Source organism: Euleptes europaea, chromosome 4, assembly GCF_029931775.1.
Source record: "Euleptes europaea isolate rEulEur1 chromosome 4, rEulEur1.hap1, whole genome shotgun sequence".
Classification (NCBI taxonomy): Eukaryota; Metazoa; Chordata; class Lepidosauria; order Squamata; family Sphaerodactylidae; genus Euleptes; species Euleptes europaea.
In genome coordinates this window covers 40,928,335-40,947,645 of record NC_079315.1, presented here as the reverse complement: position 1 = coordinate 40,947,645, position 19,311 = coordinate 40,928,335, and the positions used below count along the sequence as shown (strand labels likewise).

Genomic DNA, 19,311 nt, shown 5'->3' with positions numbered 1-19,311 from the left:
TCTTTACCTGGACCCTAGAAAGCTGTAGCCAGTTAGAGCAGACAATACAGATCTTGATAGACCAGCAGTCTGATTCAGTATTAGGCAGCTTCATGATAGCCTATAAGGTTACAAACCTCTGGAGTATCACCATGAAATCCTTGAATGCCCATTAATATCTACACAAGTGTGTGATTCTTTCTTATTAACCTTACTCTGGCCATACTTATTCTATGCACAGTAATTCCTATATTCGAAAATTAAATTCAAAGTTAATGATTTTTTAAGAAAATATAAACTTTTCCTTCATTAAAAAAATATTAACCTGCCACACAGTACTCCTGAATGCCAACTATAATCATATTTCACTGTACATACTTTATATCTGGTCCAATGAGAGAATGTCTTCTCAGTATGGCCCGTGCCTGCGCATTTGTTAAATTAGTGGTAGGTTCTTCATTAATAGACAGTATACAGTCTCCTACACCAATCCGTCCATCACGACTTATAGAACCGCCATGGATAATGCTGCGGACTATTATTCCAGAGCCATCTTTATTGGAACTTACAGTCATCCCTTTAAGAAAAATTAAACACAGGTGGGATCAATATACAGCTACTATTATATGATGATAACCTGCACTGAACCACATTCAATTTAGGCTTTATACAGGTGGAGTGGTTCTTTTGTCAATATATAAATAAGTACATAAGTCACCTCTCATTTAAGTCAGTTATAAACTTGCTACCCTATGAATGGAGCAGTTATTATGGCCTCAATTCAAGCAAATTTGATATTTACTTTCTCCACATCTGGGAACAAGACTTCCCTGCCTACACAATTATGCACTGTAACATAGATTGGGCAACATTCAATGTTCATTCAGCTCAAGTCATAAATGGGAGAGATTCAGAAGGCCTTAGTCTCTTAAAAGATAAAGGCAAGTCTTGTTACGTTTCTTCTAGAAGATGAGAACAATATAATACATGAAATAAGAATACAATACTAGGAGGTGAGAAGGATTTATATGCAAAATGTCCTTTACACATCCTTTATCAAACTGGGTTGGAATACTATACTATACACTGAGAGCCAGTGTGGTGTAGTGGTTAAGAGCGGTGGACTCTAATCTGGAGAACCGGGTTTGATTCACCACTCCTTCGCATGAGCGGCAGATGCTAATCTGGTGAACCAGGTTGGTTTCACCACTCCTACACATGAAGCCAGCTGGGTGAACTAGGCCAGGCACAGTTCTCTTAGAGCTCTCTCAGCCCCACCTACCTCACAGGGTGTCTGTTGTGAGGAGGGGAAGGGAAGGTGAGTATAAGGCAGTTTGATTCCTTCTTAAGTGGTAGAGAAAGTCAGCATATAAAAACCAACTCTTCTTCTATACCATAATCTAATAACTAGAAATATGTAGTTTTATTTTTAAGCCTACTCTAGCCTTTCCAACTAATTCTAACCATACAAATTGCAACATTTGAAAATTAAAGTTCAAACTTCAAAGTTAACTACTGATTAATTAAAAGCATTTATGTAGATTCAAGGTAGTTGATCTAGTGAAAGCTCAAAGCATATTGTGGTAAACCACAGAATGAGCAAAAAACGATTGGTGTGTGCATTAAGGAAGAGAAAAGCATACTGTTCACACAAACACACAAAGAGTCCATGTCCTCCCTTCACATGATACTAGGTGGAAAGGAGAATGTACAAACTTCCTTCACATAGTTTCTCTAATCCTATTTGTTTGTGGATATGGATGATCCAGGCAACCACAGAGATCCAACTCTCTCAGGGACTTCTTTACTCATTTCAATAGCAGGAGCAACTCCATGTTTGCAAAAGGGTGACACTGCATAGGTGCACCCTCGACAGTTACGAAGGGAAAGGGCTGCTCATGCAGCTTAGTATGAACACTGAATTGAATGAGGAGCTCTGAGGTAGTAGCAGTGAAGCAAATCTAGAATTTTTCAGCTGAAACAAATAAGGGTTGATGCAGTATCTAGGAAAACTGAGGAAAACCACAACAAAAATGTGTGTGCAGCAAGCAGGTAAGATACATACCTAGACTTGAATTGCCCTTTGCAATAGTAATAGTCTTTTCAAATTTGTTTTTACTTGTACTTAGGGTTGTTGAACACCTCTCACCAGGTGTTAGGTTACTATTTCCCATCAAAAATACTTGATCCTAATAAGAAGGAAAACAGTGTTAGTTCATAACAACAAAAATCTGGAAAACATGACTGGATTCTGTGCAATTTAGAAATTACAGATGGTTCCCAATCTGCCAGGTATTCATGTAATAAAAGAACTGAACATTTCTAATTTGCTTAGAAAGCTCTTGTTGCTTAGAAAGCTTTTAAATTCATCATACAGAGCTAAAGGAAAAATAAGCTACCATAGTGGTTTACTGCTAAAACATCAGCATGTTCACAAGTTCCATTGCAGTGAGGCAACATGATAAAATAGCAATTTCCTACACTGCTGGCAGCAGCATAGAATTGGCAGGAGCCTATGACAAGCTCTATGGTGTTGCCAAGCCATAGACCCTCCTGATCCTGTCCAGATGCCACTATTTGCTCTAATTGGGAAATCTGCACATAGCTATCAGGGTGGGTCGGCACTGCTTGTGTTGCTTGATCTCACATCAACGTTAGACATGGTCGACCATGAGCTGTTAACCAACTGCCTTGCTGGAATTGGAGTGAATGGGACAGCCCTTCAATGGCTGTGTTAATTTATCCAGGGCCGGGGAAGGAGGGTGGCAATTGGGAAGAGGCTTTCCGCACACCACTCATTGGTCCCACAAGGAGCAATTCTCTCCCCAATGCTTTTAACATCTATATGCACCCCCTGGCCCAGTTGGTCCAGAGTTTCGGGCTTGGGTGTCACCAATACACTGATGACACCCAGCTATCAGGAGGCTGTGGCGAAATAGCTAAGGCAGAGTTGCCTGAAGATGAACCCACTGAAGACGGAGGTCCTGTGGCTGGGTCGATGAGGCATGGTGTGGAGTTTCCAAATTCCCACTCTTGACAGAGTACAGCTCAAACTGGCTGCCTCTGTTAAGAGTCTGGGGTGACTTTGGATGACTCCGTATCTATGGAGGCCCAAGTCACGCAGAATGCTAGGGCAGTGTTTTTCCATCTACGCCAGACCTGGCAGCTGGCTCCCTACCTGTCTCGTACTGACCTAGCCACAATGATCCATGAGATGGTCACCAATAGGCTAAACTAGGGCTGTTGAAAAAAAAATTCGGTATAGTTCGGCTTCGGCAAAATTCAGCCCGTTTTTATTTGGGCTGTGCCGAAGTCAGAACTCCCCCGCTTCGGATCCCCGGAAATTCGGGGGGCTCCAGAGTTCGGGGGAAAATTCGGCCTCCCGCGCGCCTTCAGGGGGATTCCCTGAAGGCGCGCGGGGGGGGCCTTTAAACAAGCCCCTCTGCGCTGTCTTCCAGACCCCCCCCACCAGCCCTGCTGAGACTCCCGGCAGGGCTGGGGGGGGCTTTAAATAGATCTGCGCCTTCCGCTTTAAATAGATCTGCACCTCTGCGCTTTAAATAGATCAGTGCCTCTATTTAAAGGGCCCACAGCGCGCCTCCAGGGAAGCTCCCTGGAGGCGCGCGGAGGGACTTCAAACAGATTTATGCCTCCCGGCCGGGAGGCACAGATCTATTTAAAGGGCCCGCCGCGCGCCTCCAGGGAAGCTCTGTTTAAAGGGGCCGAATTCACCATATTTATTCAGGAACACCCCGAACTCAGCGAATTCGGCTCCCCGGCTTCCCCTTTTTGAGTTCGGTTCGTCCGAACCGAAAAACCGCCAAATTGCGGGAAATTCGGCTGTTTTTCGGTTCGGACCGAACCGAATCAACAGCCCTAGGCTAAACTACGGCAATTCCCTCTACGTGGGGCTACCCTTGAGATTGTTCTGGAAACTGCAATTGGTCCAGAATGCGGCTGTGTAGGTCCCAACTAGAACGTCAAGGACATCACATATCCAACCGGTGTGCCACCAGCTACACTGGCTCCAGATTGAATTCCATATCAAGTTCAAAGTTTTGGTCTTAACTAGGGTTGTGCAAAAAAAAAAACCAAAAAAAACCTGGTAAATTTCAGGTTTCCATTTCCCCCCAATAAACCTGGAATAAGCCAAATACCCACATCGGTATTCAGCTTACTGAAAAATTCAAGTCCATTATGGGGATTTGTTCGAAGCTCCTGTGGGGGCATTTGTTCAGACAGCGTCCCCAACTTTGCAGTGTGGCTGCAAGGAACTCTCCTTAGATGGTAACCAAAGTTTGGTGAACTTTGGGACAGGGGGTCCAATTTTATGGGCTCACAAAGGGGTCGCCCCTCCAGCCGTTTGCGAGCCAAGCTGTCCATTGGTTTTCAGGTTCAGAAACCGTGTTGCTGAAGACTGGTGAAAAGAGCAAGGTAGTTAGGGTTTTACTCCCTGTTCTCCTCCAGGTGCCTTGGCATTCTCACTCCGTCACCTGAGCTACTGTGCCTCAGGCTGAAAAGAAAGCGAGGAGGCAGAGAGGGAAGCAAAGGGCACACAAGCTTCATGCAAAATGAGGTTTCACTATGCTGCTGGCTGGCTCTGGGCTGCCAATGTAACCGTATGATCCCTATCATTTAATAAATAGGGTATTAGTTCAGACACAGAGTTACTAGTCCTATCTGTTGTGTGTGTGTAAAGTGACGTCAAGTCGCAGCCGACTTATGGCGACCCCTTATGGGGTTTTCAAGGCAAGAGACTAACAGAGGTGGTTTGCCAGTGCCTTCCTCTGTATAGCAACCCCTGGACTTCCTTGGTGGTCTCCCATCCAAATACTAACCAGGGCTGACCCTGCTTAGCTTCTGAGATCTGACGAGATCAGGCTAGCCTGGGCCATCCAGGTCAGGGTAGTCCGATCTGTTAGAAGAGGAATAATAGATCTTGATCTTAGATCCTCATAAAAAAAACATTCCAGAAGCACGTGTGCTAGAAGAACATGAGCGGGTCCTTTCCAAATATGGTAGGTTCATGTATCTACCTTGCATAACTATAGAAGGGTTAGCATTCAGTCTAGCAAGAAAAAAAGCTCTTAAAAATGAGGAGTTGTCAAGAAATAGGTATAACCAGGCAAGCAACGTGGGGGAGGAATTCCAAAAAACTGAGGCGAGCAAACGCGACAAGCACAAAACGATGCACTAACAGAATCAATGTTTTTAATAGCTTTTTTATTTCAGAAGGCCTCTGATTTCCCAAGATCTCTTATTGTTGTAAAAATAAGAACGCTGAGGCCGAAGTTATTATCAACAAAGCTTTATCAAATCTCTTAGGGAAAGGTAAACGGGACGTTCCTATTAAAACAATAAAATCCTATCTCCTTCATAGTCGACATAGAAAACATTAAGTTACATTACCAATTAAGGCATACAGGTGCTGAGCAGGGCGCAGCACACACACATGCAAATCAGGCTTTCGCTCTCTAGCACAGTGAAAGTAATCAGCTATTATCTAGCTTTGTTTCCAGAAAATAAAGCTCGTTAACCGGATCAAACAGAATGATGTGATTCAAAACTTACATTAACCCTATAATGACTGAATTTAGATCTTGACTATCTCAACAATCATATCCTACACTACACCCATCAATGACAATTTCTAATCAAACTTTTTTTTCCATGAGGATCTATACAAGTCATGTCTCAAACCAGCCTGAATTGTAGCTTAAAGGAAAACAACCATGCCCTTGCTTCAAGAGACATTTGGCCAAACTCCGAACAAAGTACAACACCAGCAACACATCGAGGGGCATTTAACTGCCTCAGTAAAAGGCTGGCGAATTGGGCTAAAACCAATGAAATGCATTTCAACAAAGATCAATGTAAATTTCTGTCTTTAGGTAGGAAAAATCAACTGCATAATTATAGGATGGGGGAGACTTGTCTTAGCAGTAGTGTGTGCAAAAAGGATCTTAGGGTCTTAGTAGACCAAACACTTAACATGAGTCAGCAATGTGATGCGGTAGCTAAAAATGCAAATGCGATCTTGGGCTGAATTTACAGAAGTATATTGTTCAGATCACGTGAAGTGATGGTATCACTTTACTCTGCTCTGGTTAGACCACACCTAGAGTACTGTGTTCAGTTTTGGGCACCACAATTTAAGAAAGATGTAGATAAGCTGGAACGTGTCCAGAGGAGGGCAACAAAGATGGTGAGGGGTCTAGAGACCAAGTTCTCTGAGGAAAGGTTGAAGGAGCTGGGTGCAGAAGAGAAGACTGAGAGGGGATATGATAACCATCTTCAAGTACTTGAAGGGCTGTCATATAGAGGATGGTGCCGAGTTGTTTTCTGTTGCCCCAGGAGGTCGGACCAGAACCAATGGGTTGAAATTAAATCAAGAGTTTCTGTCTAGACATTAGGAAGAATTTTCTAACAGAGCGGTTCCTCAGTAGAACAGGCTTCCTTGGGAGGTGGTAAACTCCTTCCCTGGAGGTTTTTAAGCAGAGGCTAGATGGCCATCTGTCAGCAATGCTGATTCTATGAACTTAGGCAGATGATGAGAGGGAGGGCATCTTGGCCATCTTCTGGGCATGGAGTAGGGGTCACTGGGGGAGGTAGTTGTGAATTTCCTGCATTGTGCAGGGGGTTGGACTAGATGACCCAGTGTTGCAGGCAAGAATATATAAAAGAGTTATTTCCATTGTCAATATTATACAGCTATCAGAGAAAGGGTCATCTCACCACTAATTCATAAATCTCCCAGCCAGTATGAACAGTTCCATATGTCATCCCTGCTAATGGATGTCAACTCAGATATAACGTATTCAGTTGCTAGATTCTGTGCCGCTGCAACTGACATACAATGGAGGAGAGGCTGTGCTAACCAGCAGATTTGAAAATGAAGGCAAACAGTTATATTATATGTGCTCTCCTTTACTTACCAAGTGGTTCATTCATTAAACTAACTAATGAACCAGCATGTTTTATTCAGATGTTTTTTTAGACGACTGTAAATTGGTAACTTACCTATTTTACTTGTGCTGGTCATTGACTGTAATAAAATTTCTATTCTATTCTATAAAAGAGTTCGTAGAATTTTCCTATTTAAAGTCCATAAGCACAGCCATTCAGAGGCTTTTTTCATTTAAAAGTGAACAAGCCTAAACATTCTCTTGCCAAGGACTTGTACTGTTGTACTCTTGTGCCAGAATTACAGTCTGCACTCTCTGTCCTCAAATGTTTTCTCTTTCAGAAATACTTTTGCTCTGACCTTTTCACACTTTCAGAAATACTTTTGCTCTGACCAAATCTTGGTACTTTGGCAGTATTTTCTGTTGACTGTGACCTAATGATCACCAACTAGTCACCTACTAAGCAGGACTCAACTACTTTACTCACTTAAAAAGTAAGTCTTTTTATTGATGTACTCCAATGTAATTGTGTATATATATATATGTATATGCAAGTATTACAAAGTCTTAATATTCAATAACAATGTATACAGTAAAGCAAGCAAGTTCTACATACCATTCAGTTTTAAAATCCAACACTTAAAATATAACTGTTAAAGAAGTCTGATTTAGTTCAAAGTATCTAATTCACACTCTAGAATAATATATTTGTAAAGCCATACATACCAACACCATCTTCTGAGACCCTCTGAGAGAGGTCTGAAGTACTAGCCCTCTCCTTGCCTGTATGTATACTGTTTCAATCACCATCAATGAGGTTGACTCTGACGATCGAGCAATTGACGTTTTTATTGCACATGCTCAGTGGCCTCCCATTGTATTACCAAATAAGGTCTTCCTCTTTCACCAGGCTATTTTGCTAAACTTTAAACAATCAGTTTTGAGCTTTGCCATCTCTCTATATAATCAATTTTATCATCATTCTCATCTCCAGAAAAATATGTTGAGATTGAACCCATTGATTAATTAATAGCATCATGTTTTCATGTTTAAATCATAATATACAATTATTGTTTACATTACATCATTACATCTTAGTCAACCTATAATACCCTTGGAATGGATAGCATTTCTGCACTCGAAGTCACTGGAAAGGCGAGAATCAAGCACACATTTCTGTAACTCAAGAATTATAGAAAGTGCTGCTAAGCGTTTCTCATCAGCCACTGAAAAGGCTTGGAAAGGTCATAGAAAAAGCCAGAATGTGCTGCTAGTATATTGCAATGACTCTGAAACATTTAAGAGCATAAGCCTCTGGCAAAGAATATCCAGGCTAGGGCTGTCGATTCGGTTCGTCCCGAACCGAAAAACAGCCGAATTTTCCCCGATTCGGCTGTTTTTCGGTTCGGGATGAACTGAACTCAAAAAAGGCGGTAAACGGGGGAGCCGAATTTGCCGACTTCGGGGTTTCGGCAAATAAATTTGGCAGATTCGAGATTCCCCCCGCACCTTCACGGGGCTCCCCTGAAGGCGCGCGGGGGGCTCTTTAAATAGATCTGTGCCTCCCGGCCAGGAGACAATCTATTCCAAGCCCCCCCACGCGCCTCCCCTGGGACTCCCCTGAAGGCGCGGGGGGGAAGCTTTAAATAGATCTGTGCTTCCCGGCCGGGAGGCACATATCTGTTCCGACTCTCCTGAAGGCGCGCGGGGGGGGCGAATTTCCCCCGAACTCTGGATCTCGCCCGAATTTCGGGGATCCGAAGCAGGGGGAGTTCGGACTTCGGCACGGCCCGAATCAAAACGGGCCAAAATTTGCCGAATCTGAATTTTACCGAATTTTTTTTCAACAGCCCTAATCCAGGCTCTCTTTCCTTTTAAAAGGAAATTAAAAGCTTCTGCTTTATAATTTGCAGTTTGTATGTGTAATTGGGTTTTATATTGAATAATTCTGCATATGTACAACACTAATACCATAGCTCTAATAAGTCAAAGCCTGTAACAGTTTGAATATAACAAAATGGTCTTATATAGTCAAGGAAAGATTCATTTTTATCGTATTCTTCAGAATATGAGAATGCTGGTAAAACCAACCATTATAGAAACATAACAAAGACACAAACTGACTGTTTAGTATGAGTATCTATGGTCAGCAAATGACCTGATGTGGACAGGAACTCCTTATATGGGTAAGCACAGAAGAACTGCTGCCCCAGGTAGCATACACTTCACGTGCAGTTTTGCACAAACTCTCAAGCTCAGATAAAGCCATAAAACTAAATCCTGCCAAGGGCAGAGAGACACTGATCTTGAAGGATATAAAAGGAGGAGCTTTCTAGCCAGAAGAGAGAGAGTATCTTACAGGTTAGAACCCTCTAGCCTAGATGGATCTCTCCATCCCTTGAGTGGGATGTAAGCTCTCAGACTTTGATCCTTGAGTGGATTAAGGCTGTTAGAGCTTTCCAGTCCTCATGGACTGGAGGAGCTTGGATCTTTCCAAGTCTTTGCATAGACATGGAGGTTCTAAGAGCTCCCTATAGATATCTCCATCTATTGTATGGAGGCACTGAAATCTAGTTAATACTTGCATGTATTAAGAAGTTTTCACTAAGATCTATCCAGCCCTTATAGGCATGGAAGTTCTTAAGACTTCCCTTAGACTAAGGTCTTACACAGAATACTTCCCTCAGACTAAGGTCTTACACAGAACTCTTTGATCTCTACATGGCTTTAAACTTTACATAGCTTTCTAGTTCTGGCAAGACCTAGGGATTCACACACAGATCTCTCTGATCTTAGCATAGATCAGAGGCCTCTCATAGGCTGAGAACACTCACAGATTTCTCTATAGTTTCATGAAGCTGGTCCTGGCATGGACTGAAAATATACTCTATAGACTTCAGTTCTTACATGAACTCATAGAATGATCAGCGATTACTCTAGACTTTGCATACACCAAAGATATTCAAAGACTAAAATAACAAATAGAGGACCTTAAAGGTCTATTCATCCTTAACATGGATTGGGAACTTTCAGGTCTCTCTAGTCCTGCTGTACTAGGGAGGTTCACAAATGACATAATTTGGTAAAGTATGCCTACTTATTTTATGATATTTTAACAAGATTTCTGTAAATGTTATATTTTCTGAATGAAATATTACTGTTTTAAGTTTTGAAACTCTCATATAGAGGTATAGAGATTGTTTAAGATTGCTTGCATACATGTACATGTTTAAGACTCATAATGTCTGAACTTTGTAACATTTTTAAGACTTTGTAGCCATCTACATGCATACATATTATATATACTGTACATACATATACATATTTACATATTTTTGAGGCAATTCAATAAAAAGCTGACTCCGGTAAGAAAGCAGTTGAGTCCTGCTTATTAGGTGTCAAACTGAATAAAATAACATACTTCTTCTCAGGAAGGGGTCGATTCTAAGAGCATAGTCACTGACACGCACTGACCAGCTTTACCTGGTGATCCCTTCTAACTCTTTGATTTTATGAAATAGCAGCACCAAAAATAATAATTGCAATAGTTTTTAGATTAAACACTTGAATAGATCCAGGGATACATTTCCCACCTTTGGTATAAAAATAATTAACAATTGCCCCAACACAAGGTTTGATTGTATTAGATACAGCTTTTTGGTGGAAGTTCCAGCTCAGATTATAAGAAAAGAGAATACCAGCTAAGTGCTTTGTGATTTCAACAAGCGGCTATCGTCCCTCATCCCCATATCATTTCAGCAGATCACCGACTCCTAACCAGAGCCACAAAGCAGACAACTACAATACCCCCTCGAACCAAAAGTAAAAAGCAAACTTCAAAGCCCCCCCTTCATTACCGAACTCTATCTCCTACCTAGAAGCTGAGTGCTGATCTAGACAAGGACGACATCTGAAACGACAGCACCATCTTGTAGCCAAAGTTGGAAAAATATTGCAAGACTTTCTTTTCCCATCTAATAACATAGGCTAAAGTCAACAGCAGTGCTAACCTATAACTAGTTCCCTGATAGCTAAATTGAAACCAAGGAAGGCCCCGGGTCCCGATGGCCTTCCTGGCGAAACATTTTCTGTATTCCCAGAGAGATGGGCCCCAGTTTTCGCCGCTCTTTTTACTAAAATCAATAAATGTGGCCAAATACCTGAGGAATGGACTACGGCTATTGTGACCCCAATTTTTAAAAAAGGGGACCCAATGAATCCATCAAATTTTCGCCCTATTAGTTTGCTCTCAGTGGATGGCAAATTATACGCCAGCAATTTATTGTTTAAGTTGCTTATCTGGTCCCCCTCCCAGATAGGCCGGGAACAAATAGGCTTCTCCAAGGGGAAATCTACGCTAGACCACTGTGCTGTTCTTTTTCACTTGGCCAGTAAGTACAGCCACCAAAAAAGGGGGGGGGAATTGTATGTGGCCTTTCTTGATTTGAGAAGTGCATTTGATTCAGTCCCCAGAGAGCGCCTTTGGCGCAAATTGGCTGGTATGGGAATTGATCCACACCTACTTCTTTTTATTCAAAACCTGTACTTCTCTAAATTACTCCCCATATAAATTCTAACAAGGGAGTCAAACAGGGCTCCGTTTTGGCTCCCCATCTTTTTAATTTGTATCTAGCTGACCTTGCCTCCTATTTGGAGAAAGTTGATGGTCATCCCCCTATTTTAAATGGCCAGGCTATCCCCATGCTTCTCCCCATGCAGATGATGCAGTACTTTTATCCCGCACTAGAGTAGGCCTAAATCACCTTTTGCAGGCTTTTGCAGTCTTTTGCGATGAAAACTCCTTAATAATTAATTTTGACAAATCAAAAATTCTAGTGTTCTTTAAGTCCCATAAGATCTGGTCTTGGGTGCTGAACAGAAATAATATTGAGCAGGTTAAAGCGTTCAAGTACCTTGGTGTCAACTTCCAGAGCAATTTAAAATGGAATAACCAGATGAATCAGGCTATTAATGCAATGAGACATTGACCCGGTGCTGTCACAAATTTTTTTTATTCCAGGGATGGTCAATATGTGCCAGCCACTCTTAGAATCTACAAAGCGAAGCTGCTCCCCTTGTTACTTTATGGAATTCCCACTTGGGGGGTAACCCACAACCAGAAGCTAGAGTCAGCCCAGTCTTCCTTTCTGTGGTGAATATTGGGAATTCCCAACTGTGTCCCGTACCCCGCTCTTTGTCTAGAGACAGGGCTAGGTCTATTAGAAACTAGGGCCTGGTTACTTATTTTTAAGTTCTGGTTAAGGCTTCACTATAGAGCCACCCCCCTGAGTCTGACGTGGCATATGCTATCGGATCACTCTGTTTCACCCTGGAACAGGAATATCAGTGAGAAAATCAAATCCATGGGGGTATCCTTCGAGGCGCTACTCCTCCTAAATGAGGTGCAAGCCTTTAGAACTCTAGAACTAAGGATTACTGGCACTGAAAAACAAACGCTCCTTGCTAGAGCTACAAACTCTTGCTCACCCTTAGCCCTTGGTATCTATCTGGCTCTGGGCTCACTACCTAGCTACTTCTGCACCCTGACCTCCCCTTTCTTGAGACATCTTTTTATGCAAGCCCGTCTAAATATTCTCCCCACGGCCTGGACCACAGGCAGATATGCCAGAGTCCCCTATGAGAAAAGGCTGTGTTCTTGTGCCTCTGGACAGGTTGAAACCGTGGCCCATGTTCTACTACACTGCAAGCATGGCTCACCTTTAGGGGAACAGATTATTGAACCCCTTCTGACAGATTGCCCCGGTGGCACTGATAAGGAGTTAGTTCGATTTCTTTTAAGTGGTATTTATCCCCAGGTTACTACAGGGGTTGCTAGCTTTCTGAGACTTATATTAAAGTTTTAATTTTTTTTAATGTTGTAAGGAAGAGATGTCCGTTCAAAGTTTATAAATATCCTTTTAACCTCAATATGTATTTACTTTTATGCCAATAAAGGTGTGATTTAATTTGATTTATTCATTTTAATTGTTGCCTAACATCAAGTAGTGCTATTACCCCACCCAAAACTACAATATCTTTACTGCATCTTCTGCTAACTAATGAGATATAATACCATAGACACTATCCCTTAATTAATGAATTAATATAGTCAAAATAATTCTAATTAATTTTTACTAATATCTTAATCACTTACTTAATTAACTGCTAATTTGATACCAGCCCTGACCTGGATGGCCCAGGCTAGCCTGATCTCATCAGCTCTCAGAAGCTAAGCAGGGTCAGCCCTGGTTAGTATTTGGATGGGAGACCACCAAGGAATACCAGGGTTGTTGTCCAGAGAAAGGCACTGGCAAACCACCTCTGTTGGTCTCTTGCCATGAAAACCCCAAAAAGGGTCGCCATAAATCGGCTGCGACTTGATGGTACTTTACACACAATTTGATACCACAATGGGATTATCTATGAATTATTGAATGTCAAATCAGGGAGATTCTATGTAATCTATTTAACCATTTTTAAAGTGTTGGTCATATTTAATGATTGATGAATTTAAATCTGATGAATGATTAATGTTGATTCAAATTTGATGTATAACTATTATTGAATTAATTATGATAAATGATTAATAGTGTATGGAAAAATTGTATCATCACATGCAATTAAGAAGAAAAAAACAGAGGCAACAACAAGTTACAAAGAGAAGAGGTGAAGGTGCCAAAAAAGATAAATCATCCAGTGAAGAAGAGCTGGAAGGCCAGACGCAACAACAAAATACAAAGAGAAAAGGCAAGGATGACAAAAAAACCAAATTATCTACTGAAGAAGAGCTGGAAGGTCAACCAACAGAAACAATGACCAATATGGTGACAAAAGCAGTGGTTGAAACATATGATTGCCGGTGCTGGAAATGCAAAGATAAGGACAGAACTTATTTTCATCTGTGGTGGACTTGTAAAAAGGTTAGGAAATTTTGGATACAGATTCATCAAGAAATGCAAAAGATTCTGAAAATCAAATTTCCAATGAATCCGGAAATTATGTTACTGGGGATGGCACCAGAGAATCTGGAAAATAATCACAGAGAACATTTTGGATATCTGATGACTGCAGCAAGGATAGTACTGGCAGCATCATGGAACAAGAGACTGTTCCGGATTTAGAAAAGTGGCAACAAAAAATGGAAGAATATGCGGTGATGGCCAGACTAACTAACAACTTGAAAGAAAGAATGATTGAAGACTCATTGAAGAAATGGGAATGTTATTTTGAATATGCTAACTGGAAACTGTAGAATAAAAATGTAATTGAGATAGAAAATAATAGTCATATATCTTGAATAAGCTGTAAATAAAGATAATTTTTTTAGTATAAACAGTTAAGTTCAGAAATGTTTAAGTAAATATCACAATAACTGTACAATGTTCATGTAAACTGCTAACCTGAAGTAAGCTCAAAATGTATGAATGGAAGTGTTTGTATATGTTTGTTTGTTATCTTTGCTTTTGAAAATGTTAATAAAATATCTTTAAAAAACAAAAAAATATATAAATTAAACAATAAAGGGACTAGAAGGCAACCTTGTCTAATCCCCCTGACCAAGTCAAAAGGCTCGGTCAATTCCCCTTGGTCATCACATCGAATCTAAGCTGTAAGATTCATATGTAATTGCTGAATGAGCCATAACAATCTTCTACCCATGCTGGAATTAGATAATTTCTTCCGGAGTCTTTCCCTAGGACAGGGGTCTCAAAACTGCGGCTCCAGAGCCGCATGCGGCTCTTTGGCCCGTTGAGTGCGGCTCTCCGAACTTGGTTCGGAGCTCCTGCTCTTGTGCCTGCTCACGCCGGCAGCCGGGCTGCGGAGCCGGCGCGCCTGAGAGAGAGAGAGAGCGGGCAAGCGGGTGCACTGTCTCTCCCCACCCCCCGCCGTGGAGAATGGCCGGGTCCCCCTTTCCCTTGCCCTCAATGGTTGGGAGGCTAAAGCCTCCCCTCTAGCCGCATGATTGCTGGGCGGGCGGTTCGGCAGTTCCTGCCCTCCCCCGCCTATCAGCTGTTGGGCTTCCCTTGGTAGACCTGGCCTCCGGCTGAGTCCCATTGGGAGTCCCATTGGTAGACCTGGACTCCGAGGAGGGGAAAAAGTCCCCCTTCAGAGGCCAGGTCTACCAATTGGCTTCTAAGGGCCTCCGGAGGCCAGGTCTACTGCCAAGAAAGCCAATGGGTAGACCTGGCCTCCCAATGGGACTCAGCCGGAGGCCAGGTCTACCAATAGGCTTTTATGGCGGTAGACCAGGCCTCCAGATGAGGACTCCGGATGGGGACGGGGAGATGGCAGGGACTTACAATTAAATTTTTATCAATAAATAAGATCACTATTAAGTATGATAACAAGTTTTATTCAGTGTACCTATAGTTTAATTAAGACTTAAAATTTTAAAGTTTATTAAGTTAATAAACAGTGTAGCTACCTATATAATGTAAGTTTAAGAAATTTGGCTCTCAAAAGAAATCTCAATCGTTGTACTGTTGATATTTGGCTCTTTTGACTAATGAGTTTGCCCACCCCTGCCCTAGGAATAGAATCGAAGGCTCCTTTAAGATCCATGAACCCAGCATATAGAGCACCATTGGGAGGGGAAGACTATTTCTCAGCTAAATGTGAAAGTACCATAAAAGACCATCCTCTTCTAAAACTTATCTGCTCCCAACTACGAACATCATTTCACTCAATCCAATCAAGTAATTTCCTAAGCAAGTACAAAGAATACAGCTTGCCCAAAGAAGATAATAGGCTGATTGGACAACAAAAACTTGGATCAGAATGCTGACCCTTTTTAAAGACTGGAACTATTAAGATTTTGGAAACTCCATGATTTTGGAATAGCTACCGAAGCACTGCTCTGTGAAAAAACAGGAGCAAGAATCTTAGCCCACCAGCAAGGGTTCACTCTAAATAGTTCATTTGGGATTAAATCAGAACCTGGGGCTTTCCGCCAATGTAAGCGACCAACGAGGGACTTAATTTCATCAGGGACAGAACTCCTATTGTGCATCTGATACAAAGGCCTTGTGGTAGCCACAGGGGCTTTGTCATGTTAATCAGCACCTAGTTACCTCCAGTTCCCCTGAAAATGAGTCGACTATGCTAATGAAGGTTTCAGAAAAGACACTTGGGAAGTACAAGCTAATGATGAGGGCCAGCCCTGCTATTCTACAGTCAAACCATTAGGGTTGGCAAGAATATAGTGAGCGTTCTGAAATCAATACAAATCCAATAATCCCGAAGGAAAGCCCAATCCTATATTGTTTTCATTAAGTCAACTGAATTCACAAATTTAAATCATCATTATTAGTAAGGTGGATCCTACCCCTATCCTACCACTCCACTAAGCAGAGTTTGAATCCTTCCTCCAGCCTAAGGAGCCTTCCTCCAACTTAAGAGGCTCTTCTGCTAGAGCGAAAGCCTCTTAATTTGGAAGAAGACTTGGATCCACCCCAATATATTTATGTAGCACCATTAAAGTACAGTGAAACTCTTACTTTTCCAGAATAATCATGAGGCAACGTGGACGTTAAGTTTGCATTCTGTGTGACTTCAGCTGTCAGCAGAGGCTCTCCCCAAGCGCTTGTGTTTTCATATTCAACTAGTTTCTTAGATGCATGTACTGTTGGATCTTTTCTTGTTAACCCTTCAGGCTGTTCCATACATACTTCTGCAGAGGATTTGCTCTCTCCCCCTCTCTGTATCACATCCATGTTGTACAGATTTGGGTCAGATAATCTGTAAGCGATTGAAGCATCTGAAGAGTCTACGCCAATACACTGTAGAAAAAGACAAAAATAATTTCAACCTTTGTCAAAATAAGACACTAACTATTATTCAGAAGTCAGGTGCATTTTATTCTATGGCTCTTGTGAAATAATGAACATTATTTACATTATGAAGATCAGACTAATTAGGATAGTATCAGAATGTATTTTTTAAAAAAACAATGAACATTATAACATCTTCACCCAAAAGGTACTTATTGTCCTGCTACAATATCCTTACCTGCAGATCACTTTCTTGCCCTGGACCAATTAGGCTGTTTTGCTATAGGAAGTAAATGAATTAATCATTATTCTTTGCAGTATAGGTAATTTGTTCCTATGAATATTTTTCTGGTTATTAAGACTCATTAATATGAAAGCAAACAGGCAAGTATCTGAAGATGGCGCCAAGCATTTCAAATATCAAAGTTTTGTCCAAATTGATAAGGGTTTCATTTTACAAATGCCAATGTGAGAGCTGGTGCAACAACTAGTGCGAGACAGTAGTTAAGAGTACAGGACTGGGCCTTTTCAGACATGGGTTCATATCCCTGTTCACTATGAAGCAAACAGGGTGATCCTTGGCCATTCATTCTTTTTCTGCTTAACGTACCCCACAATGTTGTCATGACAACAGACAAAAGGAAGAACTCCATATAGAGAGAGCTGCTCATAGAATTCACGGCAGTAGGATGTGGTAACGGCCACTCATTTAGTTGACTTGAAAAGGAATTAACAAATTCATGTAGGAAAAAAATCATGATTAGCTATGAGCTTCCATGTTTGGAGGCAATAATCCTTGGAATATCAGTGCTGGGGGGGGGGCAACAATGGAGGGAGACTTTGGATGTGATGTTCTGCTTATAGGTTTTCCAAGAGTACCTGGTTGGCCACTGTGTAAAATAGGATGCTGGACTGGATGAACCCCTGGTCTGATCCATAATCTCTGCTCATATGTTCTTATAATAAAATGGAGTTGGGTGAAAACCATGTATGCCACCCTGAGCTCCTTCTAGGGATAAAAATATGATAAACAAATATGTAGTTTCATTTGAAATTGATAGGATATGCTCCCAATGTTTCTGATGTAGTATAAGCATTTCTTATTAAAAGCTATCTGAAAGACAATGTTTATATTATATCAGCTTGAAAATAGTACAAAATAATAATTTTATAACATGTGATATGCCCCTGCATTACCCTTCCAGAAATAAGAAGACATATATTGATGGTGCACATTATGTTTACTTTCTATTGGCTAACTACATCGATATATTTTCAGAAGAGTAGTTATTCCATACGCTTAATCATCATTATGATTGAAAAGGTGTATTAACAGGGAAAGGGGAATCTATTACAGAGGGGTGAAAAAATCATTAAAACCATTTTATGTGTGTCTGTTCAACTTAATACCTGGCAAGTAAACTGAGCAAAGACTAAATGCTATGCTTCTTTTTAATCAGCATGATGCAATTAATTAAATCTCATCAAGAGCAGGAGACACTTCAGTCATCTTTATTTATATCTGAACAGCACCTGCTTTTCCAGCCTTAGACATTTATACTTAAAGGGTCTCATGCTGCTTCTTCTGAAGCCAAATTTAACTGCATATCTAGCAATATTGGAATTAAACTGGAGTACTATCCAATTTTTGAAGACATTAGCAGGATAACATTTCCATGGCATCCAAGAGAATGGTAATATAAAAAGAAATCTAACATGATTTTCATCATAAAACTCTTCCCTTGCCTCCAAAACAAACCTAAATTTTATTGTGTGTTATATCAATTTTTATTAGTACAATCCTTAACAGAGTTATACTTTTCTAAGTCCAATGAAGTCAGTGGGCTTAGAAATGTGTAACTCTTTCTAGGATTGCACTGTAAGATTTTTTTTAATGACTTTATCAAAAGTGCACTATGCCTTTCATATGATGGTTCGTTACTATGTTGCAGTCATCTTCTTTTGACATGAACAACAGCCATGCATGGAAGAACTTCCACTCCCAAGGAAGAACACAGATATTTTCTACCACACATATTCCTCAGTTTCAAGAAGTCCCTCCATGTATTTATAGAAGTCAGTACATCACAACTAAATTACTGACTACTTGCTCCTGGTACAACTCTTTGCCCATTGCACATCTATTTGTAATTCCAAATGAAATATAAAAAGCCACCAGATTTGAACATTTCCACTTTATTCTCATTTTTTCCTCAATGAAAATGAAAGAGAGACTTTAGGAAATGCCAACGTGACACCTTCTAAAAGACCAGATGTATCGCAGAATGTGCATCTCCCAGCATACACCTTGTCTAATCCCTTTAAGTAACAATTACTAAATTAAACAATACAATCTGTCTCATTGGCTCAGCAAAGGTACATTCTGTCATGGATTAGGAAATTCCATTAGGAGATAAACTCTGGCTGTCAGCCTCATGCCCTGTAAAGGCAGAAATACATTCCAGAAGGAATACTGCCAGCTGGAGAATCTCAGGTGTGAAAGAAAGAGCAGCTCCTCTTTTCAAGAATATACACAACAAATCAACCAAGAAAATTACTCCACATCACCAGCAGTGATGTTGGGCCCACCTTGAGTATTACAGGAAACACATGGAATATATTCAAGCTTTAAAAAATTCACAGGCTGACAAGAATTG

At 41.0% G+C, this 19,311-nt stretch overlaps 1 protein-coding gene across 1 annotated transcript in view; it reads right to left on the bottom strand.

The window, feature by feature from the left end:
- The window catches only part of LOC130476168 (multiple PDZ domain protein-like), a 195,463-nt gene that overhangs the window by 80,519 nt on the left and 95,633 nt on the right, over positions 1 to 19,311 (bottom strand). The window contains exons 19-21 of the mRNA XM_056848044.1: positions 16,355 to 16,663; positions 2,045 to 2,123; positions 358 to 556 (exon numbers count right to left, since the gene is read on the bottom strand). Of these exons, the coding sequence (XP_056704022.1) occupies positions 358 to 556; positions 2,045 to 2,123; positions 16,355 to 16,663 (587 nt within the window). The remainder of the gene's footprint in view (positions 1 to 357; positions 557 to 2,044; positions 2,124 to 16,354; positions 16,664 to 19,311) is intronic.